This window comes from Anomaloglossus baeobatrachus, chromosome 2 (assembly GCF_048569485.1).
Source record: "Anomaloglossus baeobatrachus isolate aAnoBae1 chromosome 2, aAnoBae1.hap1, whole genome shotgun sequence".
In the NCBI taxonomy this organism is placed as follows: domain Eukaryota; kingdom Metazoa; phylum Chordata; class Amphibia; order Anura; family Aromobatidae; genus Anomaloglossus; species Anomaloglossus baeobatrachus.
The window spans coordinates 492472438-492500075 of NC_134354.1; the positions used below are offsets into that span (position 1 = coordinate 492472438).

General features: G+C 43.0%; 1 protein-coding gene across 2 annotated transcripts in view; it reads left to right on the top strand.

Moving 5' to 3' along the window:
- SLC9A4 (solute carrier family 9 member A4) overlaps positions 1-24155 on the top strand; it is a 78992-nt gene extending 54837 nt beyond the window's left edge. The window contains exons 7-12 of one of the 2 annotated variants that reach the window (XM_075336479.1): positions 1197-1267; positions 3914-4072; positions 11034-11133; positions 12660-12779; positions 17187-17271; positions 19480-24155. In XM_075336479.1, the coding sequence (XP_075192594.1) occupies positions 1197-1267; positions 3914-4072; positions 11034-11133; positions 12660-12779; positions 17187-17271; positions 19480-19766 (822 nt within the window). In that variant the 3' untranslated portion in view covers positions 19767-24155. The remainder of the gene's footprint in view (positions 1-1196; positions 1268-3913; positions 4073-11033; positions 11134-12659; positions 12780-17186; positions 17272-19479) is intronic. The other variant, XM_075336480.1, reaches the window with a different exon arrangement.
- The last annotated feature ends 3483 nt before the right edge of the window (positions 24156-27638 follow it).

Genomic DNA, 27638 nt, shown 5'->3' on the forward strand with positions numbered 1-27638 from the left:
GGAATTGCTTTTAAGCAAAGTCTATGGAGTGTCAGAACGATGCTCCATAGACTTTGTTCATCAGAATCCTCCCTGGACTACATAGGACCAGCTGGTATTTTTTTTTCTCTTGAATAAAGTGGTGAAGGAGGGTAAGTGTTTTGTTTTATTTTTCTATATTTGTATTTTTGTGGGGTGTTTTCAGCTAGGTTTTTTTTTACTACGACGGATTTGTTGGACTATGGAGGATTCCTTCGACTACAGCAGTGGAGCTGCCTAGGTTTTTTTTTAATAAAATGGTAAACAAAGGAAAGTAATGGGGAGTGTTTACTGAAATACTGTAAATTACTTTTTTCGTGTGTGTATGTGTGTGTCTCTATGGCCACCATGGATAGAAGTATTGCGTGCCAATATCTCTATCCACGATTGCCATTGGTATTAATTGACGTATTACCAGTATCCCACACTTCACTGCTAAGATCCATGTAACAACTCTTAACAGCTCATTTGCATATACGAAAAATGTGGATTTCTCTGGAATAAAACATTAAATCACAGTTATCAGGATATCACTATAATTTTAACTTTCTATGACTTGCATGTCCAGGTAGATATCTTAGGAGGATTGATCCTACTGATATATGCCTTTTAAAGGAAAATGTGATTCATACTGACCACAACTGAGATGCATGAGATATGAACAGGCTTTCTAATAGCAGATATTTAATCTGTGACAATGTGGAGAGCTAGAAAAAAATTGTTTAAAAAATAAACCAGGAAAGGAGAGAACAGGCATCTGAGTGGCACCCCACCAGCTAAGCTAGCTTGACAGGTCAGTCCTAATGATTGAGAAACACCTTAATAAATCGGCCTCTATGTTTTCTTAAAATGCTGAAGCATTTTGAGAAAAATATAGCTATTTGCATTGAGGAAAACTGTCCCTGTCACCCAGCTCATGAGTCTGACATCATGAAAAACCTGACAGGTTCCCTTGAAGGTGTGAAAACCAGAGAGCTACTAGATTTTGCTATGCAGAATGGCTGCAAAGTCTGACTATGAAAGAACACTTTGAGTTGCCAGATCGGTTACAAAATCATATAGTTTTATATAAAATTTAGAAAATAATAAAGGGTGTTTTTCACAAATCAAACTGTTTGTACAAGAAGACAATGTTAATAACGTATTCTTCATTTGTCCCTTTCTCATTCCATCTTAAGCTAATGGATCACCTGAAAGCAGGAATTGCAGATATATGTGGCCACTGGGGACACTATCAAATGAGAGAGAAGTAAGTATTTTTAATAAAGAAAAATTTTCTCTCCTAATAAGACTTTTACTTTTTAAATAAGAGACATTGATGCAAAAAGTATTTTCCAATATTCTATCTATTTTGGTTCATTGGTAAACTAACAAGAAAATATATTGTTTTGTATGTCTGCTTATATATTTTATAGCATATAGAATACTGCTACTTAGTCCAGAGAACATCATTTACTATATTTATATACAACCGATTTACAGCTAATTCATGTCTTGTGCTAGCTTTCCAAACCATTTTGCTTATCGTAAAAAAAGTTTATACACGCTAAGCATTTGCTCTTCTTTTCCTTTACCAAATACGGTTTATTTGACTTAGTAAATACCAAAATCTAAAATTTCTCTTTTTTAAAAAATAATATTTATTTCTGTGATTATTATTGATGTTATATGCAGAGGTTCTGATTCCAGCAAATGCAACAGTAACTGACACGAGTTTCTGTACAAATAAATTCATCAACCCCTTTACGACATATGACATAATCTTTCGTGAGCGAACTGTTCAGTGCTTGGGTGCTTGTAAAGAGCATTTTAATGCTTGGGTGCTCAGTACTCATTTAAGGAGTATAATGGAAGTCAATGGGGAACTCAAGCATTTTTCTGGAAAAACTTCGGGAAAAATGCTTGCGTTCCCCATTGACTTCCATTATACTCGGTAAACGAGTACCAAGCACCCAAGCATCAAAATGCTTGTTTCATGTATCGAGCACCTGAGCACTGAACAATTTGCCCATCACTAGTAATCTTGTGTCCTATGTTGTGTCCCTTGCTTTAATGTGGGCTCGCACACTGAGCCTGTATCTTTCTCTGCACATGACTGCTGATATAATCAGCCATCATGTGCCTCTAACAGTGGCAGGTGGATCCCACCAGCAAGCTCTGCAAGTGGGATTTAACACATGCTGGTGGGGAGCTCGTCATTTCAAGCTCCCATTGGAGCGTCCGAGATGTCACGATGGGGTACCGATGGGTTTCCATGACAGCCAAGGGTCAGCTGATGACCTTCGTACCTGTCAGTATGATCCTACTGTGAACACTGGTTGCGAGCCGATATTCATAGGAGATTGTGATTTCTGCTATACAGAGCAGTGCTGATGCACTGCTCTGTATCGCACAAGTAATCGAACGATCACAGCTTGAAGTCCCCCAAGGGGATTAGTAAATACAATAGAAAGTAAAAAAAAAAATGTTAAAATGTTTTAAAAAATTATAAAAACACATTTTCAAATCAACCCCCCCCTTGCCGCACTGAAAATAAAACAATTAAAAGAAAATTAAAAAAATACATATATTTGGTATCACTGCATTTAGATATCGAATCTACCAAAATATAAAATAAATGAATCTGATCGTTAGGCCGTGTAAAAAATATATTCTTTTTTTTGCTGTCGCAACCTTGCATTTACATGCGACAAGAGCCGATCAAACCAATGTATCTACCCCAAAATGGTATCAGTAAAAACATTAGCTCAAGATGCAAAAAATAAGCCATCACAAAGCACCAGATTCCGAAAAATAATAACGTTACGGGTCTCTGAAAATGGCAGCAAAAGCAAAAAAAAAATTCTTATTACTTTCCAATTTTTTTCAACACTTAAAAAAAATTTGGTATCTTTGTACTTGCACTAAACTGGATAATCATACTACCAGGTCAGTTTCACCATATAGTGAACACAGTTAATAAAAACAAACCAAAAACAATTGTGCACTTGCACTTTTTTTGCAATTTCATCGCACTTGGAATTTTTTTGCCATTTCCCAGTACACCACATGGCAAAATAAACGGTGTATTTCAAAATTACAATTCATCCTCATTTGGCTATATTGATGAAAAATAAAAAAGCTATGGCTCTTAGAAGAAAAGGAAGAATAAACGAAAACGAGAAAATGTTTGTGGTGTAAAGGGGTTTAAGAAAATCTTTCTCATTGTTTATGCTGTCTTATCTGATCAGAAATGTTGATATTAATACTGGGTCACTTACTGGGTTTGTTGCTGTAGTTTTAAAGAGAACCTGCACCTGATACATGTTGCTAATCTAATCCATGTTTCAGACATTGGCTGCATATTTTCAGCCATGAATCTTTGACTCTTTGAAAAACATACTTTAAAAGCCACCGGAATGAAGCCGCACAAATGACTAGTCAGACAGGAAGTTTCCCTGTGCTGTCTCACCACCCGCTTCAATGACTGACAGGTAACTAAATATTTGACACATTGAGAGACATGTCAATCACTGGCAGTGGGCAGGGTGAAGCTACTCGGGACTAGCCATTCTGACTAGTCACCCATGCTGCTCAGCCCCCAGTGTCTTTTAAAGTATGTTTTTCTCTGAAACACCACGGTATTTCAGGGTGATCCCTATATAGCTGAAATCATGCAGCCAGTGTACACTCTATTAGAACTCCATCTGCATCATTATAGTCAACGGCCCTGTCAGCGCAAATGCCCAAATTCCATTTTGCAGGGGGTTTGTACGTAAGCACCGGCATTGACATTGACGGTAGGAAAAATGCTATGTGAATCCAGCCTAAGAATAAACAAGAAAATAATAATAAATGGATTAATTAATTTTTAATTTGGTAATATCTAAAGAGTTCACAAAAAAATGTGTTTTAGGTTTAAAAAGGTTGACCACAAGTTTCTACGAAAAGCTTTTATCCGTGAAAATCAGCCTAAATCAAGCATTGTTAACCTGCACAAAAAGCTTGAAATTAAGCAAGCCATTGAGATGACAAAATTTGGTATGAACAGAGAGATTTCACAGACATCATTACCGTAAGTGGCATTATTACTTGTTGGATAAACTTACCATAGTAGTGTCATAGTACTACACTGCTGGATACAGTACAAAAGTTACTCATAATAAACCATTAAGGCTGCATTACACGTTGCAATTGGTCGTGCGATTGTAACGGGGTGCCGGGGGTGCCTCGGGGGTTGTAGTCGTGGCCCCGGTTTCGCTCAGGCTAACCCCCGGCGCCGCCGCCACTATTGGGACGGAAGGTGACTTGGTGGGGCAGAATGTGGTGGTGCAGATGTCGCCGTCAGTTGTACAAAGACTCTGTAGACGTGGATCAATTGAACCAGCAGGCTTGTTTATTGAGCACTTCTCCATCACAGAGGCAAAAACACAGCAGATGACTTCACACTTCTTTTGCTAGGGGAAAAACCTGTTCCTGACGTCTCCTCCAGTGGGGATGTGCCCGGCTAATCCACTTCACCTGGCTCCCACTCCGGCTAACACAGACTGGACCCACACCAGTACTTCTTCACACTTGAGGCTACTCCTTCTCTTCTTCTCTCCGGCTTTCCTATTCACCCAGCTCCCACACTCTGCCCCTTCTGCTTCTTCTCTCCCGTCCCGGACTCAACTGCCTCCTGGTTCTAACTTTTTCCTTAACAACTCTTCTTCTCCCTTCCCTTTCTGCTGCCGGCTCCTCCTTTCCTCTGCCCTGTTTCTGTGGAGACAGCCGTCCCACCCGGCCACTAGGGGAACCCACTAAAAACAGTGTAATTACAATAAAACATTTTTATTAAATAGCATCTGTATTAACTACAGCACTACACCTCCTTGTAAGGGGTCTGCCCACCCCTTACATACCTCCCCTCTTTAAGCCTAAGCCTCCCGGCAAGGCATAACCTAAAAACCACATTTAAATAACAAAGTCATTTATACAAAACTCTACACAGGTCCACACCGAGGCACACTCAAGGGCGCACCAGTCTGGCGCCCGAAATCCCTCCTGGGAGCTCCCGGTCTTAGTAGATAGTGTGCCCGGAGGCCTTCGGCAGGCACTCCCGGTCTTTGCAGGGCTTCTGCCCGGAGGCTTTTGCAGCACTCCCGGTCTTAGAAGGCAGGAATACAAAACAGCAAGATCTTCTTTAACAACGCGGAGGGAGCCCCCAGCTCAGTCCAGCGTCAGGCTCCTCCCGGGCTCAGCAGCTTGAACAGGTTGTAAACAATGGAACTTTTCCGGCTCCTCAACAATGCCGGTACTCAATACAAACAGGTCCCTTATCTTCCGGTCACGACGGTTCACTCGGGGTGGTAAGCCCGTTGCCATTCAGCCCGCTGAGCCCTCACGTAATCGGACAGGGACTGACCTGGCAAGCGGCGCAGCCTCCGGAAGGGTCCATAGTTGACGGTTGGCTCCGGTGTCTCGGTCTCCGGTCTCGTCTCCTCAACCCCCGACGGGGGTGACGGGGTCTCTGAACGGGACGGCTGTGGGCTGCCCACAACGATCACCGGATGTGTGACCAGGCTCTGATGAATTGCCAGCACCGCCGGGGTCTCCTTCTCTGGGTCAGCGCTCAGTCCGGTCATGACTTCAGGTGAAACTGCCAGTGTGCTTTTCGGGCGGGAAATCTCAGCCAGTACCGGTCTTTGCTGTGCACGCTGCCGGTGTTGGCACTCTTCCCACTCGATTTCTTGTTGCCACTGTGCAGCCTCTTGGGTAGTGGGCATCCGGGTTACTCCCACGGCAAATAGGCCCCGGCATCCCACCTCTCTCCAGAACCTCACCTTCTCTCCCGGGTATAAGGTATGAAGGCGCTGTGGTAAGCCCTCAGTGTCCAGGTTCACCCGGTTGTAAAAGAAATGGTCACTGGTCTCTTCATCCTCGATGAATCCATAGCCCTCTTTCTGGTTGAACTTTACTACGGTGCCGACGGTACACTGTCGTTCAAATTCGTCACTCAGAGGGCCCGCCATCATCTCGCGGGCCACGGTCTCGGCCAGTAGTCTCTCCTGCACCGGATCGGGTTCAGGCGATGGGGATTTCCGCTGAGTCGGGGGCGTCGGCTTCACCGGCTCCCAAAAGAACCCCCACTCGTCTTCTTCTAGCTCCCGGGCGTGTGGCTCTTCCGGGGCCGGAACTGTTGAGTGAGTTGGGGTTCCCAGGACTTTGCTTCCTGTATGCAGCCGCGCCTGGTATGTGGCCCGGACTTCGGTCGAGGTCTCACCGGTCACGGCATCCCAGGTAGTGACCCAGGTAACTTTTGTAGGCCGCTCCGGTCCTTCTGGCACAGCCGGTAAACAAAGGGCAAGTCCTTCTGCGTCCGCAGGTTGCTTCGGGCGTCCTCTGCCCAAGCTGGTTGCTACCAGCGCGCCCACTGCAGTATGTTGCGTTCTCGGAGCCTCCATTTTGCTCGAAGTTAGTCTCTGCGTTGGCGTTTCCTGTAATGGCGCCGGGGACAGTGGAGAAGCTGGGGAAGGTGGAGGCGGGCCTTCTTTTCCCGCTCTTGGGTACACTCCACCCCCAGTCTCGCCCATCACATCGACCCGGCCAAGGCGGCTCTTCTTTCTTCTTGTAACACCGCCCACTTCACATGTCTTCCTCGGCATCCCGGGGCCAGCACCTCCCCTCTTTGAGCGGCGCACTCCGCACTTCTTTTTCTTCACCGGCCAGCCCCAGGCTCTTCTTTTGGCACCAATTCTTCGCGCGCTCGCTGTGTCCATGAAGACGGCGGCCATCTTGCCGCCATCTTGTGCCCGGTCCAACGCCTTAGGCACCACTGCTTCTTCCCACCATGGGATCAGGACCCTTCGCCAATAATCCGGATCCTGTGCCCTAGGCACCATTTGGTCTCCATCTTCTTGGATCGGGACCCCTTGCATATAATCCGGATCCTGCCGACTATGCCACATGTAACGGGGTGCCGGGGGTGCCTCGGGGGTTGTAGTCGTGGCCCCGGTTTCGCTCAGGCTAACCCCCGGCGCCGCCGCCACTATTGGGACGGAAGGTGACTTGGTGGGGCAGAGTGTGGTGGTGCAGATGTCGCCGTCAGTTGTACAAAGACTCTGTAGACGTGGATCAATTGAACCAGCAGGCTTGTTTATTGAGCACTTCTCCATCACCGAGGCAAAAACACAGCAGATGACTTCACATTTCTTTTGCTAGGGGAAAAACCTGTTCCTGACGTCTCCTCCAGTGGGGATGTGCCCGGCTAATCCACTTCACCTGGCTCCCACTCCGGCTAACACAGACTGGACCCACAACAGTACTGCTTCACACTTGAGGCTACTCCTTCTCTTCTTCTCTCCGGCTTTCCTATTCACCCAGCTCCCACACTCTGCCCCTTCTGCTTCTTCTCTCCCGTCCCGGACTCAACTGCCTCCTGGTTCTAACTTTTTCCTTAACAACTCTTCTTCTCCCTCCCCTTTCTGCTGCCGGCTCCTCCTTTCCTCTGCCCTGTTTCTGTGGAGACAGCCGTCCCACCCGGCCACTAGGGGAACCCACTAAAAACAGTGTAATTACAATAAAACATTTTTATTAAATAGCATCTGTATTAACTACAACACTACACCTCCTTGTAAGGGGTCTGCCCACCCCTTACACGATCACATTTGCGATCGCACCCGCCCCCATCGTTTGTGCGGCACGGGCAATTTGTTGCCCATGTCGCATAAAGTCTTAAACCCTCGTTACACGTACCTGACCTCGCTGTGGGCTGCGAATATCCACTCCCTGTGGGCGGCGAACATCCACTTCTTGAAGGGGGAGAAACGTTCAGCGTCACAGCGACGTCACACAGCGGCCGGCCAATAGTAGTGGAGGGGCGGAGATGAGCGGGATGTAAACATTCCTCCCCACCTCTTTCCTTCCGCATTGCCGGCAGGACGCAGGTAAGCTGTGTTCATTGTTCCCGGTGTGTCACACGGAGCGATGTGTGCTGCCCCGGGAACGATGAACAACCGGACCACAGAAGGACGTTCAATGTTTAGAAAATGAGCGACGTGTCAACGAGCAACGATAAGGTGAGTATTTTTGCTCGTTCACCGTCGCTCGTAGCTGTCACACGCTACAATATATCAAAGGGTGCCAGAAATGCGTCACTTACGACGTGACCCTGACGGCATATCGTAAGATATATCGTAGCGTGTAAAGCGGCCTTTACATTGACCTTGCCAACAATTGTCTGACCAGTCTGATATAAACTTTACTAAACACTTCTTAAACCTTAGTAAATAGGTTACTACCAGGGATGATCGAATATCACAAATATTCAGCAATATTCGGCTTTGCGAATAAGCGACGAATAGGTCGCTGCTATGCGAATAATATTCGATGCGCAATATAAGTCTAGGGGAAGCCCGAATAGTTGCTATTCGGCAACTATTCGGGTTTCCCATAGACTTACATTGCGCATCGAATATTCGCAAAAAGTCGAATAGCGGCGACCTATTCGTTGAATATGGGCGTAGCTGAATATTTGAGGTATTTGATCATCCCTAGTTACTACCTGATGCTTCTCATTTAAGGCTCTAATTTTTGACACTCAGTCAGCTCTCCTCCAACCATGGCTCCAATAATATTCTACAGCATTAAGAAAAACTACAGTAGGAGAACACCAACATTACTTCCATATTCTGTTATATTTAGCAACTTTAAAGAATTCTGCAGAATTACAAAAATGTTGCAGTCTTCAAAAAACCACATCACATTGCAGTACCAAACATGGAAACGTGTTGCACTGTTCCTCGAAGAAAGCACACTGTTTTCCAAACTATGGACAACCTTTATAGTACTTCATACACTGCCCTGGGAATAGAATACCCCTTCCCCCTTATATAAAATCATAGTCATATCTCACTGTCCACTATATATCTTCTTTAACAGGGGAAAAATTACAGTATAAGGTATAAAAAACTGATTCTGAGCATCTTCAAAATGGCCGGTCTTGTAGGTGTTCCAGGTATGCAGTAGTTAGTACTCACCAAAAACTGTCAAATGAAGCACAATCAGTGACAAAGCAAAGGACAACCAAACCTAATAGATGAGTGTGGGGGCAAAAATCTAGATTTTCAAGTTCAATCCCATATAAAAATTGAGCTACATATCACATAAAGTGGCCTGATATGAGTTCCCAGCAGCCAATAACATGGTGTGCCTCAAATCTGGGTCCCTATCATGATATGCCTCTATTCAGGCTGAAAGCTTACAATTTTGTGGGCAGACAGGAACCTTCTAAATTGAAAACCACCTATAGCTGGTGGGAGGAGTGCTCAGTCAGAGAAATGAACTAAAATGGGAAATAAAAAAGTGACCTGCACATCTCAACAAAGAAATGTGAACAGAAGCAAACTGTTAGTTTTGCAAACCATAAGTACAATAAACTAAAAAAAAAAATAGACAGCTGCACTCTGTAGCACTAAAGCATGAAAACATTAAATAAAGGAATTATGGACCTGCATTACTGCTATTGAAAATAGAAAAATTGAGATACTTAGTGAATAAAGTGGCCAGTTTCTGAGAGCCCAGCAAACAGCAACAAGGCATATCTCTTTGCCAGGTCTCTATTATGATATACCATAAAAACAAAAGTGAACAGCTCACCAGACGTAATAAAGGAAAAAGCGGTGCTCGGAAATCCCAGACCGGTACCAGGTTAGAACAATGAACAAAAATTGAAGGAATCCAGCAACCGCCAAATTAAAAATTAAAATTAATTTCTGCTCTACCTTCTGTTTATATGTGGGGCTATTTATATGTATTACCAGTTTGTATTTTTATCTGTCATGATTAAGGGCAGGAGATCTACTCATGCTGTAATTATGAACTTTTTTTTCTCTGTTTTTAATGTTTTTTTTTATTAAAAGTCATGTTTTAATTTGTATTTGGCGGTTGCTGGATTCCTTCCATTTTTGTTAATTGTTCCCTATTATGATATGCCTTTATTCAAGCTGAAAGCCTAGAATTTTATGAGTAGAGAGGAACCTGCTAAATTGAAAACCACTTAAAGCTGGTGAGAGGAGTGTTCAGTTGGTTTTCACTGGGCTCATTCTCATAAACTGGCCACGTTATGCGCTAAGTATCTCAATTTTTCTATTTCCAGTAGCAATAATGCAGGTCTATAATTCCCTTATTTAATTTTTACATGCTATAGCACTACAGAGTGCAGCCGTTCATTTTTTAATTTATTGTACTTACGGTTTGCACCTGTTTACATTTGTCTGTTAGGATGTTTGAGTTTGTTTTTTATCTCGCATCGTAGATCATTTCTGACTGAGCACTCCTTCTACCATCTTTAGGCAGTTGTCAAGGAAAACTAGGCTACATCTGTACGTTTTTTACTAAAATGATTGGTAAAAGATTACATTGGAGTGCCAATGTTCTACAAGAGAGAGTAAATGGAGAAGGGTTGTAATCCGTGCCAAGGACTCAATGGATTCGGAAGGAGATTTATGCCTCTTTTAATAACATGCACAGGTCAACGCGTTTCAGGAGTCACAGCTCCCTTCATCAGGACAGCAGGCAAGGAACATCAAATCTCAAGCTTTCAATGTACAATATCTATAGACAGTGAGCTTCTAATCACAAGAAAGGGTGGAGTCGAACAACATGGTACGAGCCAGCTAGTAACAGCAATTATAATGTCCTAGTGAGAAAACACTCACTTTAAGTAAACAACAGTACAGGAGGTGGCATGGGACATGTGTTTGAATTCTGTGTTTTAACACATACCTCATGCTGTCCTCAGATTACATAGCAAAAATCTGCTGACAAATTCCCTTTAAAAGATCTGCGCTAACACCTTGAACCCTAGAAAAGAAATACACATAACCTTTCAATGATAAGCAGGGCATATAAGTGTTTGTTTTCAATGTTGAATAGACCTAACTGCTACACACTACTGAAATACTCCATATCGGTACCATTTATTTACCAAATGCTTTGCTTGGCTGCTTATTAGCTAAGTTACTAAACCTGCAATGATATTTTTTCATCACTTTCAGAAGTTATGAAAAAGATAAGCTTGAAAGCAGATGTTCATCAGAAGACGTTTTACAGTTGAAGGACATATTAACAAGTAGTCTCTACCGTGTGCGTCAAAGGGTAAGATACAAATTTTCCTACGCATCCTCATACAGTAATATACAGTACAAAATGTTACCCACAGTAGCCAATCAGAAGGGGGGAGGGAAAACCTCGAGTAGACACCCTTAAAAAAATAAATATATAATTTACTGTATAAAAAAGGTATGTGTCTCTAATGCCCTGTATCCCTATTTCAGCTGCATCTTTAAAGAGGTTGTCTCATTACAACCAAATTTATCATTTGGGCTAAGTGAGGGTTAAAAAACCCAGACTGAGCTGTACTTACATTACCCAGATTCAGCATTGTATCTCAGCAGTTGCTCAGGTCTTTGACTGCAGCGGCAACATCACATTGACAGTGTAGCTGCTAAGAACTGAGCTCAGTGATTGCCTGCAGCATCTTTGACATGACGTCACTCTTTCAGTTGATCTACAAAGACTGGCATAGCAGCGCAGACAAAGTGCTAGATCTAGGGAGGGTAAAGAAAGCTCAGTTTGTTTTATCATATTTTACAGAGATTATGGGCTAAAATTAGTTAAAATGGGATAATCATGTGAAGTTACATTAATTGGTGGGACTGGGGTCACATGAAACCTCTGCTCATAGAAATTGGTGGCTATTGTATTACATGTCCATACAGTGGTTTTTATGGATAATACATTTGTGGGTATGTAGAAGGTGGGCTTGACCTGTACCGGTTATGTTATGTACTCTGTGTGTGTACTGATTGCATGTGTTAATATGTTGTGCTGCTAGCTGCGTGCAGGTTCCAGACACAGTAAAGTAGGACTGTTGTCAAAGACGCCACCTAGTGTTCGGGCTAAGACAGCAACAGAATGGAAGAGATAGGGTTAAAAGGGAAGTTATAGATGCAGGAAAGAGGATGGTTGGGAGGTCTCGAGAGGAGTCAATCGAGAATAGGGTTGAAGTGTGACAAGACATGGCCTGGTTGCTAGGGACAGTCAGGGAACCCTGAGGTAACCTTGGGAGGTCTAGAGCCTACAGTTCACCCGATCGAATTAGAGAGTTCTCCGGCTAGAGAGTCACTGGGGCTCAGAGCCAAACTAAGGTGAGTGGAGTCAGGGGGAAGGAGACACAGACCCCGCAGCTTGAAGACAAAATCCAAGATAGCAGAGGAGGACAGGTTGAGAGGTAGTATCCCACACTGAGAGGATGGAAGGAAAGGAAGGCCAAGTCTCTCAAAGTGGTGTGAAGAATAAAGTGCATTTTTTGGTTGGCTAAGTGAGCACTGGTATCACATGTGTTACTAACTGTCTACGACAATAATTACCAGCATTGTGAGGGACACTGGCATGAAGAAACCAGTAAGTGTAGTGCACCCCACCCGAGGTCCCATCTGAACACAGTAGATCCTTAGCAAAGGAGTGTGACACCCAAGAGGCCCAGGGTCGACACCTCAAATAAATTAAACACAAAGAGAATTGATGTGAAATCAATGATACGACAAAATAAATAGTTCAGCCGTTAATTTGGGTGCAATATATGCACATATATAACTTTAAACTTCTTTTGTTTATTTTAGACATCTTCATATGTGAAATACAATTTACCACAAGATGACAGCGAGAAGCAAAACAAGGAAATACTAATTCGTCGTTTTTCAAGCATAAAGAAAGGCAATAGCCTCCCATCGGGGAGACAGGTAAATGATATACACTACATGGGTAATAGTGAGTTGCCTCGTTAAAGGAGTTGTCTGGGCTAAATATAATCTTGATATCGTAGAAGATATATTGCAAAGAAAATGTGCAGGGAAGAATACACATACAAAATATACCTTTTTATTGCACAGTTATAAATGGAGGTATTATCCAACATGACAAATACAATTAAGAATGAAGGGTGAGTCGAAAAAAAGGGGTGGAAAATGTATAACTTTATATACCCCACACACACTGAAACTCACGAAGCCACCATGGAGTAACATTCATATTTATATGATATAGGTATATTCATGTATGGTACAAAATAAATGAATAACAAGGAAAATCATAAATTATTTATATGACCTACATGAACATTACCAAATTACCGGTAATAAATAGAAAAGGTATCTGTAATACATTAAGAAAATGTCATGATACAGATTTGAGGTGCCAAAAACAATAGAACCCCATACATTACATAATATAAAATGCAAATATCACCCACTCATAGTCATTATGCCCACAGTCTGGTATGCACTATTTGCATGTTATATCATGTACTGTATGAGGTTATATTATTGTTGGCTCCACAAATCTGTGTCATGCCATTTTCTTAATATATTATCTTCTTTTCTATTTGTTGATGTTGCAATGTTCATGTAGGCCACATAAATAATTTATTATTGAATTTTTACTCATTTATTCTGTGACATACATGAATATACATTTATCATTTATATAGTAGTGTAGCTACCGTTGAGGGGAGAGAAAAATAGGGTGATCACCCCAGGCCCCGCACTTACAGTGGCCCACCCGGAGAGATTACTACCCTAAATTGTATCGGCCTGCTGTGCTGCGCACGCCAATACAGTGCAACACTGTGGTGGAGCAGGGAGACATGGTCTCCCTGCACTACCGCCCCCCAATCTATATATGCCGCAGGTTGCTTTAGGTGTTCACCATACAGAACAATAAAGAGACAATCACGACATCATGATGCCAGGACTGATGACTTGTGCATGCGCCAGCGAGATGACATCACTTCATTAATCCTCCCACGTTTTTATCCTGTCTGCCACGGGTCTCACTAGAATCCAGGCTTAGGTGAGTATAAGACTTTTTTTTCTTTTATTATAATAGTACTTGTGAAGCTGACTATTGTGCACTCTTGTATAGTATGAGGGGTTACTGGGGCTATCATATTGTGTGTGTGTGTGTGTGTGTGTGTATGTGTGTTTGTCTGGAGGGCTGTTGGGTGTAGTGGCGGGAGGACACACAGATAACCGGCATCAGCAGACCTAACTGGATTAAAATAAATCATAAGTCTATGGAGACCAGAATCCAGCTCTTAAAAATGGTTGTAGAAGGTATAGGGAAATTGGAGCAAGCGCTTCAAACTTACCGAGTCACCAGCCTGGCTGTAACTGCTTCCAGGCTGCTTATTCTTCTTTCTAGGAAGCTCATTACTGCTCATGCGTATTCACTCATTCCCCTGCGCAACGGCAGTCTTGACGTCTGTGATTGGTTGCATCAATGTGAAGGAAACTGAAAAGACAAGAGGCGCTAATAGGATGCTAACGTTACAAACGTTTGTAGAATAAAAATCAGATGTGCTCACCTGATACAGTTGTGAAAATAGTCACAACTGCTATTGAAAGCATGTAGGTTATAGCTGTAGCAGGCACCACGAGGAGTAAGTGTCAAAAATTCAAATAGAAGTGGACTGCCATGCTGTCGTAAGAAGATGGTCAGCAGTACATCTACATGTGTGATTTATCTGAGGAAGGTGATGTGATCTCTGAAACGCATAATAAAATCACCTTTAACCAATATTGCTGACTATCTTCTTACGACAGCGCGAGAGTTCACTTTTATTTGAATTTTGTGTTTGGTTGCAGTCAGACGCCCGGAATAAGCACACGACTGGGGTCTACAGCCTGTAGCCATATGCTTTATCTATGCTGGGTATCATGATATGGGGGACCCTGTGCCAATTGTTTTGATTTTTTTTTAATTAATGTATTTTACATCACCTGCAGACAGAGTCTGTGATTACTTGTGGTCAGACACTGTCACACAGGCTGTGGGCGCATCTGACTACAACTAACCACAGATGTCAGGATGGCTGGTGGGCGCGGAAAGCATACAATGTGTGTGGGCTCCATTATATAGCGTGGTAGGGCTGCTGGGAACCTTTATACAAAGTGGGGGCAACTAGGAGCCATCATTCAGTGTGGTGGCTACTGGAGTTCACACAGTAGGAGGGGTTACTGGGGCTATCATATATTATAAGAGTCATCTAAGGGCCACCATATGGTTGAAGACTATCATACCATGTGTGAGTGCTACTATGGGCCATCACACAGTCTGGGGGGCAACTGGACACCATCATGTATTTCAGAGGGCTACTGGGGCCCATCGTGCAGTGTAGGGAGCTACTGGGGGCCATTTTAAAGTGTGTGGGGGCAATCAAACAATGTGTGGGGGCTACTGTAAGCCATCATACTATGCCACCCCTGCAGCAGTCGAACTGCTCGCATCCGGGGTTGCTGTGGCTCGAGGGTCTCCAAACCTGGGGGCTTGCGTCCACTCAAATGTAAAGGGATATAGAGAAAAAAGTTTCTATCCGGCTCACCTGCTTAAATGGAGACCCATATACTGTGGACCGTGCAAGGAACGGAAGGTCGGCAAATCCTTGTAGTAATGGTGAAAGAAAAAAAATTACAGCAACTTGGTCCAGGCAAGAAGTTCTTTAAAAAGTAGATTCTTTTTTTATATACATGTTAAAAAGTCCATGTTAGGGTAAAATGGAGCCCCCATCTACCTCAGATATATAAATAAAGAATCTACTTTTTAAAGAACTTCTTGCCTGGACCAAGTTGCTGGAATTTTTCTTCTTTCAAATATAAAGGGAGTATTTACAGGTGATAAATGTTTGTGACGCCACCTGCGGGTTGCGGTAATTGGAGTACCGCCGCTGCCGAAGGGAGTACCGAGGCAGATGGTGTGGGGGCAGCAAGGTGTCAGTCCCTCCACAGGTAGGGAAGGCCCCGGATGGTGGGGGAAAGGAGGTTTGGTGATCGGGTGGCTCGGCCTTGGGAAAGCAGGATGCAGGGGTCAGGTTACTCACTGCGGTAGTCTTGGTGCTGGATTAGGTGGCATAAGCAGGCACTCACACAGATGGTAAACCAAAGTCTCTAGGTACCGCAGACTCTGCGGGGGAGCTCGTCCAGGTCCCGCTCCCACTGGTCTCACTTGGTAAGTCCGGAGCCCTGCCTCCGTGTACAAATTGATTGGCCATTGTGGCCCCTCGGCTTGAAGCTTTCGGGGCCCCGCTACCTGTATATATGGCAGCTGTGCTCTTGATGGCTGGCACTTGGGATTTTAGTGGGTTGTGTGCTTTGGAGAACCCTATGCCCTGCATTGTGCTGATATCTTCAATCTCTGAACTCTTGGGGAAAGTTCATACAGAGACTATTCTCCACAGGTTAATTATCAAGGCGCCTAAAGCTCTTCCCTGATCTAGGGTCCTGTACCCCGCTGTGCTCGGTATCGGTAAGGTAATTGAGCTTTCTAGTGCCAAGAGTGTTCCTAGACTGCGTCCGTCACACCCCTGTCCAGTGTTCCTGATACCGGTCCCCGACTCCTGTGGTCCCGGACCACCATCTGCGACGCAACCTGCCGCCTCCCTGGGAGCTACAACTCCCCCGCTCCTCACGTTTTGAGGGCTAACACTTTTCTCTCTTGTCTCCCCTCCCACCAGTCTGCCTGACCCATAGGTTGAAGGCCGTGCTCCAACTTGACCAACCCACTGGTGTGTCTGTACAGGTTATGGTGTGAGGTGTGATTGGGATTTGTAGTGCGGATGTTAGTGACACCATTGTTGGGAACCTGGAACCATAGGGGGTAGACCCTGCACCCTGGGTGACAGGATGAAGTTCCCTGTAGCATCCTGATGCATACAGGGGCGCTACAATACAATATAGGGAGGCCCCACTGGATTGTGTGACAATAACAGTGGCCATGCTCACCTGGAGTCAACCCATTGGATTTAGTGCAATGTGGTCTGCGCCAGGAGGAGGTGGGTGGCTGTATTTAGTCTGGAACAACCCCTTTCATATATTTTATGTAGAAACATATTTTCACCAAAATATGATAACTGGTTTGTTGGCTATCAAGGCTACACGGGTACAACACACTGGGTATAGAAGGCAAACACATCATTTTGGGGTATTTTTCAGAACAACTGGCTGTTTGGTGATACACCTACAAATAGGGACTAATATTTTGGCTTTGAGACTTATTGTGCTTTGAAGACCTACATATCAAAATATTAGACAACGTTTAAGAAATAAATACATTTAGAGAGAAAAAAGTAAAATAATTTCTACCTCCCTTGGCAGACAGACGTGCAGAATTTCCGTTATTTCTCACTGCCTCATCACTGTTATAAACCCGGGGACTTCTTTGAGGAAGAATCACTTCAAGGTAATATTTATGTATATATAAATCATGATATTATGAAAATATGATTTTAATAAGAAGAGACTGAGAGAACCTAGCAAACAAGTATCCTTCCATAAGGCATTATTACATCCATATGACATTATAATTGCAGAGCCTGAAGGGGTGGTTAATAAATAGAACCCAACCACCCATGTTCCCCAATAATTGACAGTCAGAGTCAGACACAATTCATCATTTGGAAGGTGACTGGTCACAGCTTTTATTGAAGAACATATATAACCTGTAAAATATAAAGTGCAAACATAACATTGTAATATATGAATAATCTGTAAGGAAAGTCCATGGTAACATTGGCTGCTACATCAACTAATAAATCACAGAATTATGTATACATCTTCACGTATACACCACTGAGCACAGATACATGCCGCGTCAGCCTCCACCACTTGCCGCTAAAACCTCCGACCAGCTACAGTGGTGTACAACGGTTTACACTACCATGGCCAATAAATCATCAAACCTCACTCCCCAGGGTCCGCCCCTTAGAGGAGATAATCATATATTAATTCAATATCCAAGCTGGTAAGTACCAATAGGTAAGCAATGGAGCCCTCTTCTTGTTACCAAGGACCCGCAACAGTACATAGCTTTAAACAGCACTAATCTAATTATAACCCATTTCTACCATAAAAAACTAACTCTGCACAAACATAAAACAGTATATATGTTTAGCAAAAATAGGGAGGAAGACGGGACACCAAAAGTCCTTACTGTAAAATGGTGTCTCAAACCGCCAAAAATATGTATATCAACCCCTTATCTCTAAACCACACCCATGTAGGTTCTTTTAGTCCCCGCCCATTCCTCTTCACTCTTTTCCCGCTCAAATCAAAGCCCATCCTCACTAACACCTCATTCCCAGAAGTTAACCCCTTCCTGCCCTATCCTGTCATGAGTGCCTTGCACTTATCCTGCGCCAGATCCAGGCTGGCATACTGTATATCTGCTGCCCAGTTTACAGGGAAATCTATACTGGAATGATGGTCAGAAATATGTGAGTTTATTATGGCAATACAAATGTAAAGTGTAATCCACATGAGATGAATCCACCAGAGCGAGTTATTGGGAATGGGATGTAATAAGCAGCAGGCAGGAGGCTGAAATGCTGAACAGGTTGCTCTACCACTGATGTGGATGCACTTAAATAGGTCGATGGGCCAGATGAAGTATTACAGATCAGTTCAGGCTCGTGCTCACGACCCTGTATTTTTGGTCCAAGTGGTATAGATTAAAAAGTTAGATCGCACTCCAATTAGTATTATTCAATAGGGCAGTGCAGATGAACAATATTTTTCACTGACTGATTCGGCGTATCAAAAAAAATATCACAAATTGCACAATTTTTCAATTTCCCACAGAGACACCGAGAATCGGATGGTTCTCACACATTCAAGTCAGTGAAAAAAAATGGATTGCACTTGTATGACATCCTATTGAGGTCTGATTTCCAGGGACGACAGAATGGAGATGGTGGAAAATCTTTTTTTTCCTCTCCACTTCCAGGAGAACCTAATGCCACTCTGGTGAAACTCTGATTAGATGCTTATCAGAATAACGGAACAGTTTATCTTGGATGGAGATAAAACGTTCTTGTGACCCTAGCCTAAGGGCTTGTACGCACATTGCGTAAATTCATGCATTTATGCTGCGTATTGCACTACAGCGTAAATGCATGTGTCCTGCGTCCCCAACACAATCTATGTAGATTGTGCATAATCCATCCGCACGTTGCTTTTTAAACGCAGCGATTTGGATGCTGAAATTTTGACCCAAATCCGTGCATTCAAAAAAGCAACATGTCACTTATTTCGTACACTTTGGATGCAGCTCCCACTCTGTCTATGTCTATGGTGGGGGCAGCATCCCGAGCCCATGAAATCGAGATTTATTCTGCTGAAACACTGCATCCATTACGCAGTGTTTCTGCAGCAATTTGAATTGCATATGTGCTGTCAAATCGCTGCAGAAAATTCAGCATTTACGTGCGCACAAGCCTTATAGTGGTTGGAAGTGGGTTGCATTACTAGACATGGCCCTTGTACAGTTTCTACAAGAAATGGATTAACAGGATACAATATAACCAGAAACGTATTGACAGGATACAATATTGTTCGTTTTTTTCCTCTTCAGTTGTATCTTTATTCTAAATTTCTATTGGTTTCCATTAAGGTCACACTGATGATGATGATGATGATGATGGCACCCTATGTGAAGAAAAGACTAAGATCGTAATTAGTCCTGGTGCTGGTTTAGCAAAACCACCATTATATGAAGTGAAGGGACAGAGCGCCCAAGGCACAAAGAGCAGAGCTAAAGGAGTGGATTGGAGATTGAAGCCCAGAAAACAGATGACAGCAAGATCTGTGTATCAGCCTGCGAAATCAAGACCACACTTTGACATAGTAGTAGAAGAAGATAATGATGCAAATATAGACACCAATGATGATGTACTGTAACAGAGCAACTATATAAAGCATAAAAAAGCCTACAGTAATCATCTAGTGATTGATTATAAAGAAATGTGACAAAGAAATAACTTTCACCTTAGTATCTTTCATTCATAAACTAAGGACAGCTCAGTAAATACATGTTTAGTGCCAGTAATATGGAGAAATATTGAAGTTGAAAATTAGGAATATTTTTTATTTTCACTTGTACGTGGCATCGGCATAAATGGTGTATATATTGTGATCTACCCAAGATTTCATGGAGCTGTGGGTTTGAATGTTGAGTCAATTGCCCATAAATTAATGTAGTTTGGAGGTCATGATACAAAGCTCATGATTATTATTCCATTATGGCTCCATAGAACCACAGACTTAGTACCTGTAGAATTGTATGTAGTCTTACTGCAGTGGACACTGTAAAACCATGGCATGGTGTGCATGTTATGGTGGCACACAGAATACCTGATGGTAGCAAACAGAATACCTGTTGGTGGCACACAGAGCACCTGATGGTGCCACACAGAGCACCTGATGGTGGCACACAGAGCACCTGATGGTGGCACCCAGAGCACCTGATGGTGGCACACAAAGCACCTTCAGCTCTAAACTACACATGGCTGTAATTTGTCCATGAGGCCTAGGTATACCATGCAAGTTCACTAGGTTTAAAGAAATTTAACTAAGAATTAAGGTGAACTTATTGATTACAAAATGTTTATTTTATGTGTTATTTCTAATTATTATAAATAAATCCTGTTTTTATACCATACTTGAGATGTAGACATGGAACTAGTGTTATAATGAACATACAGTGATGAGTAAAAGGGTAACAATGTTTTGAACGTTTGACTTTCAGTGTCCATATCTAACCGTCCACTAGATCTTTGAGTGTGAGACTACCTTAATTTTATAGACAATTATTTTGGCTATTACATACATAAAATTAACTTGCAACTATTTAGCATATAATTAGTTATGCAGATTCTTGTCATGTTACTCTATTGTTACTGTTTTTCTCCTGATGTTTGAAATTTTTTTTCTTCCTGTATACTACAAATTACAACCTATTCTCACATTCTCTAATAGCTCAGTGTGTTATTAGGTTGATTCCCAAGCGAAAGGTCATAGATTCAAATCAAAGAGCAGCCATGAAGATTTCCCAAGAAAAGAGAAAAAGCATGAACCAGCTCATCGATAGCGGTCTCGCGGCAAACAAAATTACCAAACTGCATCATGTGAGTGCAATCACAGTTGGAAGAATATGAAATGCAGTCTGTCCATCTGTTCAAAAGCCAAGAGATGGATGTCTAGTCAAAATATAAAAGTCAACAAGTCGGCTCATCACAAGGTCTATCAGTTCTGGAGTGACAAACACAACAGTGAAGGTGGCTCGTATGCTTCATAATAGTGAGATCACAGACACCCATGCAAACACCAATGATGAACGTTACACAAGTCTGGAATGGTGGCCCAAAAAAGGGGAAGAAGCCTCGTCTTCAATATCATCATAAGAAGTGTCGTCTCGAGATTGCAATAAAATATGACAAGTGGACAGTACAAGATTGGAAAGTCATTAGACTAGGTTTTGATGGGTGCAAATTAGTCTGAAAGAAACACGGTAAAAAGGGGTTAATGATCAAGATATAATCAAGAGATTGAAGGAACAGTCAAGTTCAGTGGAGGAAGCCTGTTGATATGACGTTGTTTCACAGCCAAAAGCATTGGATACTTGACCAGGATCAATGGTAGTCTCAGTGCTGAGTTATATGTGAGTGTCCTACAGGACCTGTTAATTTGTGCACTCAAGTACTATGAGTATGAATAGGATGACATAGTTTTTCAGCATGTCAAGAGCCCAAAGCATACATCGAGATTGGTGAAGAAATAGTTCAGTGACAATGAAGTGGAGGTCCTGGATTGGCCCCCACAGTCCCCAGACATCAAGCCAATTGAACACTTGTGGATAGAGTTGAAGAAAAATCTGTATGCAAACCCAAGAGAGTCAATCAGTATGCACCAGAAGAAAAAGGAGAAAAAGACATTGCACATAACCGAACAACCTGTATACAAAAGTAACAACACCTTTATTTAAAGTACACTTGTACATATAAAAACAATTAAAACATGAACACACTGCCAACACCAGGCACCCACAAAATATTTGTAGTAAGAAAAAGTCAACAATCACTTGTCACAGTGCAAATTGTATATATGTCTTTTTCTCCCTTTTCTTCTGATACCTATGTTTCCATTGCAATTCCAGCACCCTCTTTTATATATATGCTATTGTAGTGCACTCCTCCCTCTCTCCTTGTCCAAGTTATGTGCAATGTCTTTTTCTCCTTTTTCTTCTGATACCTATGTTTCCATTGCAATTCCAGCACCCTCTTTTATATATATATATATATATATATATATATATATATATATAAAAGCTATTGTAGTGCACTCCTCCCTCTCTCCTTGTCCAAATCAGTATGCACCAACATTGAGGGCTAGTAGATTATATCTGGGATCATATTTCTGTAGAGACATGCTTGAATTTGATTAATCATTGAGCATGTTTGGGGTAGGATGAAAGAGGAAGCTTGGAAAACAAAACCAAAGAATCTAGATGAACTCTGGGAGGCATTTAAGACTGCATTCTTTGCTATTCCTGATGACCTCATGAATAAATTGTATGAATCATTGTTGAACCGCAAGGATGCAGTCCTTCAAGCTCATGGAAGTCCCACAAAATATTAAATATGGCTCTAATAGCACCACAACTTCATTCACCAATGTTATGCAACATATATTTGTATTAGAAGTTAATTACTTGTTTGAATTTCACATTACTTTCTGTGGGCAACAAAACTTTTGTCTTGCCACAATCTGACCTTTCTGTGTTCATTAAATGATCAATATTTCAGCTTTGCAGTAACTTTATTTTCATAACCTAAATCAAATTTGGGAGAGTTTCAGCTTTCAAAAGAGTAATTTATGAAACCAATGGATGAATTAAAAGTCAGGTTATAAGCTTTTATTTACATAACATGGATAAGCGACAGAACTTCTGTCAGGGACTGTACTGTGACATACTGAAGCACAGCATGATTCTCTCCCTTCAGAAACTGGTCCACAAGGTATTATTTCAACATGATAATGACACCAAATACACCTCTAAGACAACCATTGCCTTACTAAAGAAACTGAGGCCAATCATGTCTCCAGACCTAAACCCTACTGAGTATCTGTGGGGAATCCTCAAACATAATAAGGAGGAGCTCGAGATCTCATAATATCCACCATCTCCGTAATGTCGTCATGGAGGAGGGAAGAGAATTCTAATTGCAATCTGTGATGCTCTAGTGAATTTCATGCCCAAGAGAGTTAAGGCAGCGCACAATTTGGCTTTTTTTTTTTTACTTAGGGGTGTACTCAGTTTTATTGCCAGCTGCTTAAACAATAATGGCTTTTTGTTGAGTTATTTATAGGACACACCAAATTTACACTGTTATACAAGCTGTACATTGACTACTTTCCGTTGTATCAAAGCGTCAGATCTTCAGTGTTGTCCCATGAAAAGATATACTGAAAACTTTACAAAAATGTAAGGGGTGTACTGACTATAATGATATACTGTATATGCAGTGCTTGTTCTATTTGGGTAAAATGTTGTACTACTTTGTTCCAAACCTATAAACAATGTATATCCAACTCCCTTTTTTGCCATGTATGTTAATATTTTACAAGTATGTTTGTATTGTACCTGTGTGTATATAAGATTTGTATATTGTGCTGTACATGTATCACGTGAGATTTTTACCTCAGTATTTCTAAGCCAAAACCAGGAGTGGGTGATAAATACAGAAGAGGTGACGTGTTTCTATTATAGTTTTCCTCTGATTGTTCCACTCCTGGTTTTGATAATGAGGTAAAAAATTCTCCAAATACTCAACGTGTGCACATGGCCTAAAAATAGATATTGTATACTAATATGGTGGTGTTATTGGAACATTTTATGGCACTGATATTTTAGCATACATACTGCTATTATTATCATACTGTAATACAGTATCTGGATATTACTGTTTGGTGACAAGGCAAAACAACACTTCTTTAGATGTCTGTTATACCTAGGTGCTTGAATGGTACAGGGTGTTACCAGACACTGTCTATCATTTATATTTATTTTTATATTAATATCCTATTTGTTTATGGTAAACACATTTTATGTTTTTATTAGAAACATCTTTAATATATTAAAGGGGTTGTCCAAATAAAACTAGTCATCTTCTATCATCAGGATAGATAACTTGTTTAATCCGCGTGTATCCCACCACTGGGACCTGCATCAATTAGCAGAATGGGAAATTTCTATCTCCTGATGGGGAACTCTTATCCCCACTACAAAAGAGCATGCTATGTAGGACAACCAAACACGGCTCCATTCATTCTCTATAGGGCTACCAGAAAAACCCAAACTGAATGCTTTGTAGCACCAAATGGAATGCAAGGAACATCAAGTTGGCATAACACTGCTGCCTAATTCTAAAAGGGGGAAAGGTACTCTGTTGTGCCGATCGGTGTGCATAACAATGGTCGTATCCACACCGATCAATAAGATATCACCTATCCTGTGGAGAATATAGAGGATTGTCTTTAGGTCTCTCTGCAAAATTACCTTGTCATCTATTCCCTCTTCATAAAGACCATAAAAATTAGCACTAAAGAAAAGGCCTTATCTTTGGAACTGTATGGTGAATTAAAAAAACATTATGGTGCTATGTAGTGAAGGGGTTAAAGAGGACATATGGAATACATGTATATATTTCATGTGCTTGCCTTTGATGCAGGCTCGCACTCTTCCCAGCACATGACAGCTGATTTAATCATGACGGCGCTACACCCACTGCTGTTAACCTGATAAATGCCCCTATAAATCACTGAGAGTGACATTTAACACACTCTGGCAGGGGCATGCATTATTCCACATGGCCATCGACATGCCTATGATGTAGTTGTCGCGGGCGGGGAAGGGACGCTGCGTTCACCACGCTCGGGTCCGGCACTGCTGCTGCTTCGCTTGCTGCTCGGTGGCTCGAGCGGTGGGCCGGATCCGGGGACTCGAGCGGCGCTCCTTGCCCGCGAGAGAAAAGGAGAATGGTTTTGGGGATTTATTGTCCGTGACGCCACCCACGGTTGTGGTGAGGTTGTGACACCACCGCTGCTCTGGACGGGGATCCCGAGAGCGGTGACAGGGAGCAGCTTGGATGTTGTTTTCTCCCCTCCGTGAGTAGGGGGGTTGTTGTCCCGGGGCCCAGTGAGGGAGGGGTGGCAGGCGGGTTACGGGGCCTGGTGAGGTGCAGGGTCGCAGGGGCAGCGCGGTGCCGCATGGCATGGTGGTACTCAGCCAATGATGAATGCAAAGTCTCCGGTAAAACAAACGGCTGGATGGACGGGTCCCACAGACGGCTGCGGTGGTTCCCGGTAGGTTGGCGGTGACTGCCTTTCCCTGCACCTGTGTTATGTTCTCGGTTCTGATGGCTTCCCACCGGTAACTAGAGATGAGCGAACCGGTCGCGGTTCGGCTCAAGGTCAGTTTGCCGAACGGAGCTCCCGTTTGAGTTCGGTTCGTCGAACGTTCGACGAACCGAACTCGTACTGCATAGGAAAAAATGGCAGGCAATCACAAACACATAAAAACACCTAGAAAACACCCTCAAAGGTGTCCAAAAGGTGACAAACCACTCACAACACAAACACATGGGAAAGTGACAAGGACAAATTCTCATGTGAAAACAAAACAGCGTTACGAGGAAAAAGAGGACGAGACACAGATATAGGCATGGCATGCCCTTCTAAAATCATGAAAACACCGCAAGGTGACTCCAAGCGGAGTCTCCCTTTTTTAAAAAAATTGGGCCACACAGACACCCCATCAGTGGCAGCACTTGTGCCCTAGTTGCAAACAGGATGTTTTGATTTGCATCAAGCACATTCAAAAATACGCTATTCTTAACCGTCCCCAGGATGACACCGGGGTAGGTAGCAAAGTCTTTCCTGATCCCAGCTCTGTTCATCTTGGATCATTTTAAAAAACACAGCAAGCAAGGGTTACTCCAAGCGGAGTCTCCCTTTTTTCAAACAATTGGGCCCCACACACACCCACCCATTCAGTGGCAGCACTTGTGCCCTAGTTGTACACTTCACAGCTAGATTTGCATCAAGCACATTCAAAAATACGCCATACTTAACCGTCCCCAGGATGACACCGGGGTAGGTAGCAAAGTCTTTCCTGATCCCAGCTCTGTTCATCTTGGCTCATTTTAAAAAACACAGCAAGCAAGGGTTACTCCAAGCGGAGTCTCCCTTTTTTCAAAAAATTGGGCCACACAGACACCCCATCAGTGGCAGCACTTGTGCCCTAGTTGCAAACAGGATGTTTTGATTTGCATCAAGCACATTCAAAAATACGCTATTCTTAACCGTCCCCAGGATGACACCGGGGTAGGTAGCAAAGTCTTTCCTGATCCCAGCTCTGTTCATCTTGGATCATTTTTAAAAAACACAGCAAGCAAGGGTTACTCCAAGCGGAGTCTCACTTTTTTTCCAAAAATTGTGCCCCACACACACCCACCCATTCAGTGGCAGCACTTGTGCCCTAGTTGTACACTTCACAGCTAGATTTGCATCAAGCACATTCCAAATCCACAAGCATTTACTCTCCCCAGGATGACACAGGGGTAGTAAATTCCTGGTGGATCCATGACTTGTTCATTTTGATGAACGTTAGTCTGTCCACATTGTCACTGGACAGACGCGTGTGCTTATCTGTCAGCACACACCCAGCAGCACTGAAGACACGTTCAGAGACAACGCTGGCAGCTGGACACGACAAAATCTCCAAGGCGTAACTGGAGAGCTCTGGCCATTTTTCTAGATTTGAAGCCCAAAAGGAGCACGGCTCCATTTGCAAAGTCATGGCATCGATGTTCATTTGGAGATACTCCTGTATCATCCTCTCCAGCCGTTGACTATGTGTCAGACTTGTTGTCTCTGGTGGCCTTGCAAAGGAGGGTCTAAAAAAATTATGAAAAGATTCCATAAAATTGCTGTTACCAGCACCAGATACAGTCCTACTGGTACGGGTAGACTGTTGAAGATGACGAGACCGTCCCATGTTTGTCAAGTTACAACTGGGAGAATCACTCCCTGCACCTGCACGGTTGTTTGGTGGATAAGCCGAGCTAAGATCGAGTAACAGCTTCTGATGATACTCCTGCATACGTGCGTCCCTTTCTATGGCTGGAATTATGTCACAAAATTTGGACTTGTACCGGCGATCTAATAGTGTGGCAATCCAGTAGTCATCATCACTTCTAATTTTGACAATACGAGGGTCATGTTGGAGGTAGTGCAACAAGAAGGCACTCATGTGTCTTGCGCAGCCATGCGGACCAAGTCCACGCTGTGTTTGTGGCATAGAGGTGCTACCCGTTCTTTCTTCCTCTGACATCTCCCCCCAACCTCTTTCAACTGAAATTTGACCAAGGTCTCCCTCAGCTGCTGAGTCTTCCATGTCCATGGACAGTTTGTCCTCCATTTCTTCATGTTCTCCTGCACCTTCCTCAACATTTCGCCTGCTACTATGCGCCCTTGTTGATCCCTGTCCCCCATGGTCCCATGCCTGCTGCGTTGGTGATGATGAACGTCTGGACCTTGGGGATGTTGTTGTCCCTTGCGCATATGAATCCTCCTGTAGTTCCTCCCCTTCCTGTTGTCCCACCCCCTGACTCCGAATAGTGTTTAGCGTGTGCTCCAGCATGTAAATGACTGGAATTGTCATGCTGATAATGGCATTGTCAGCGCTAAACATATTCGTCGCCATGTCGAAAC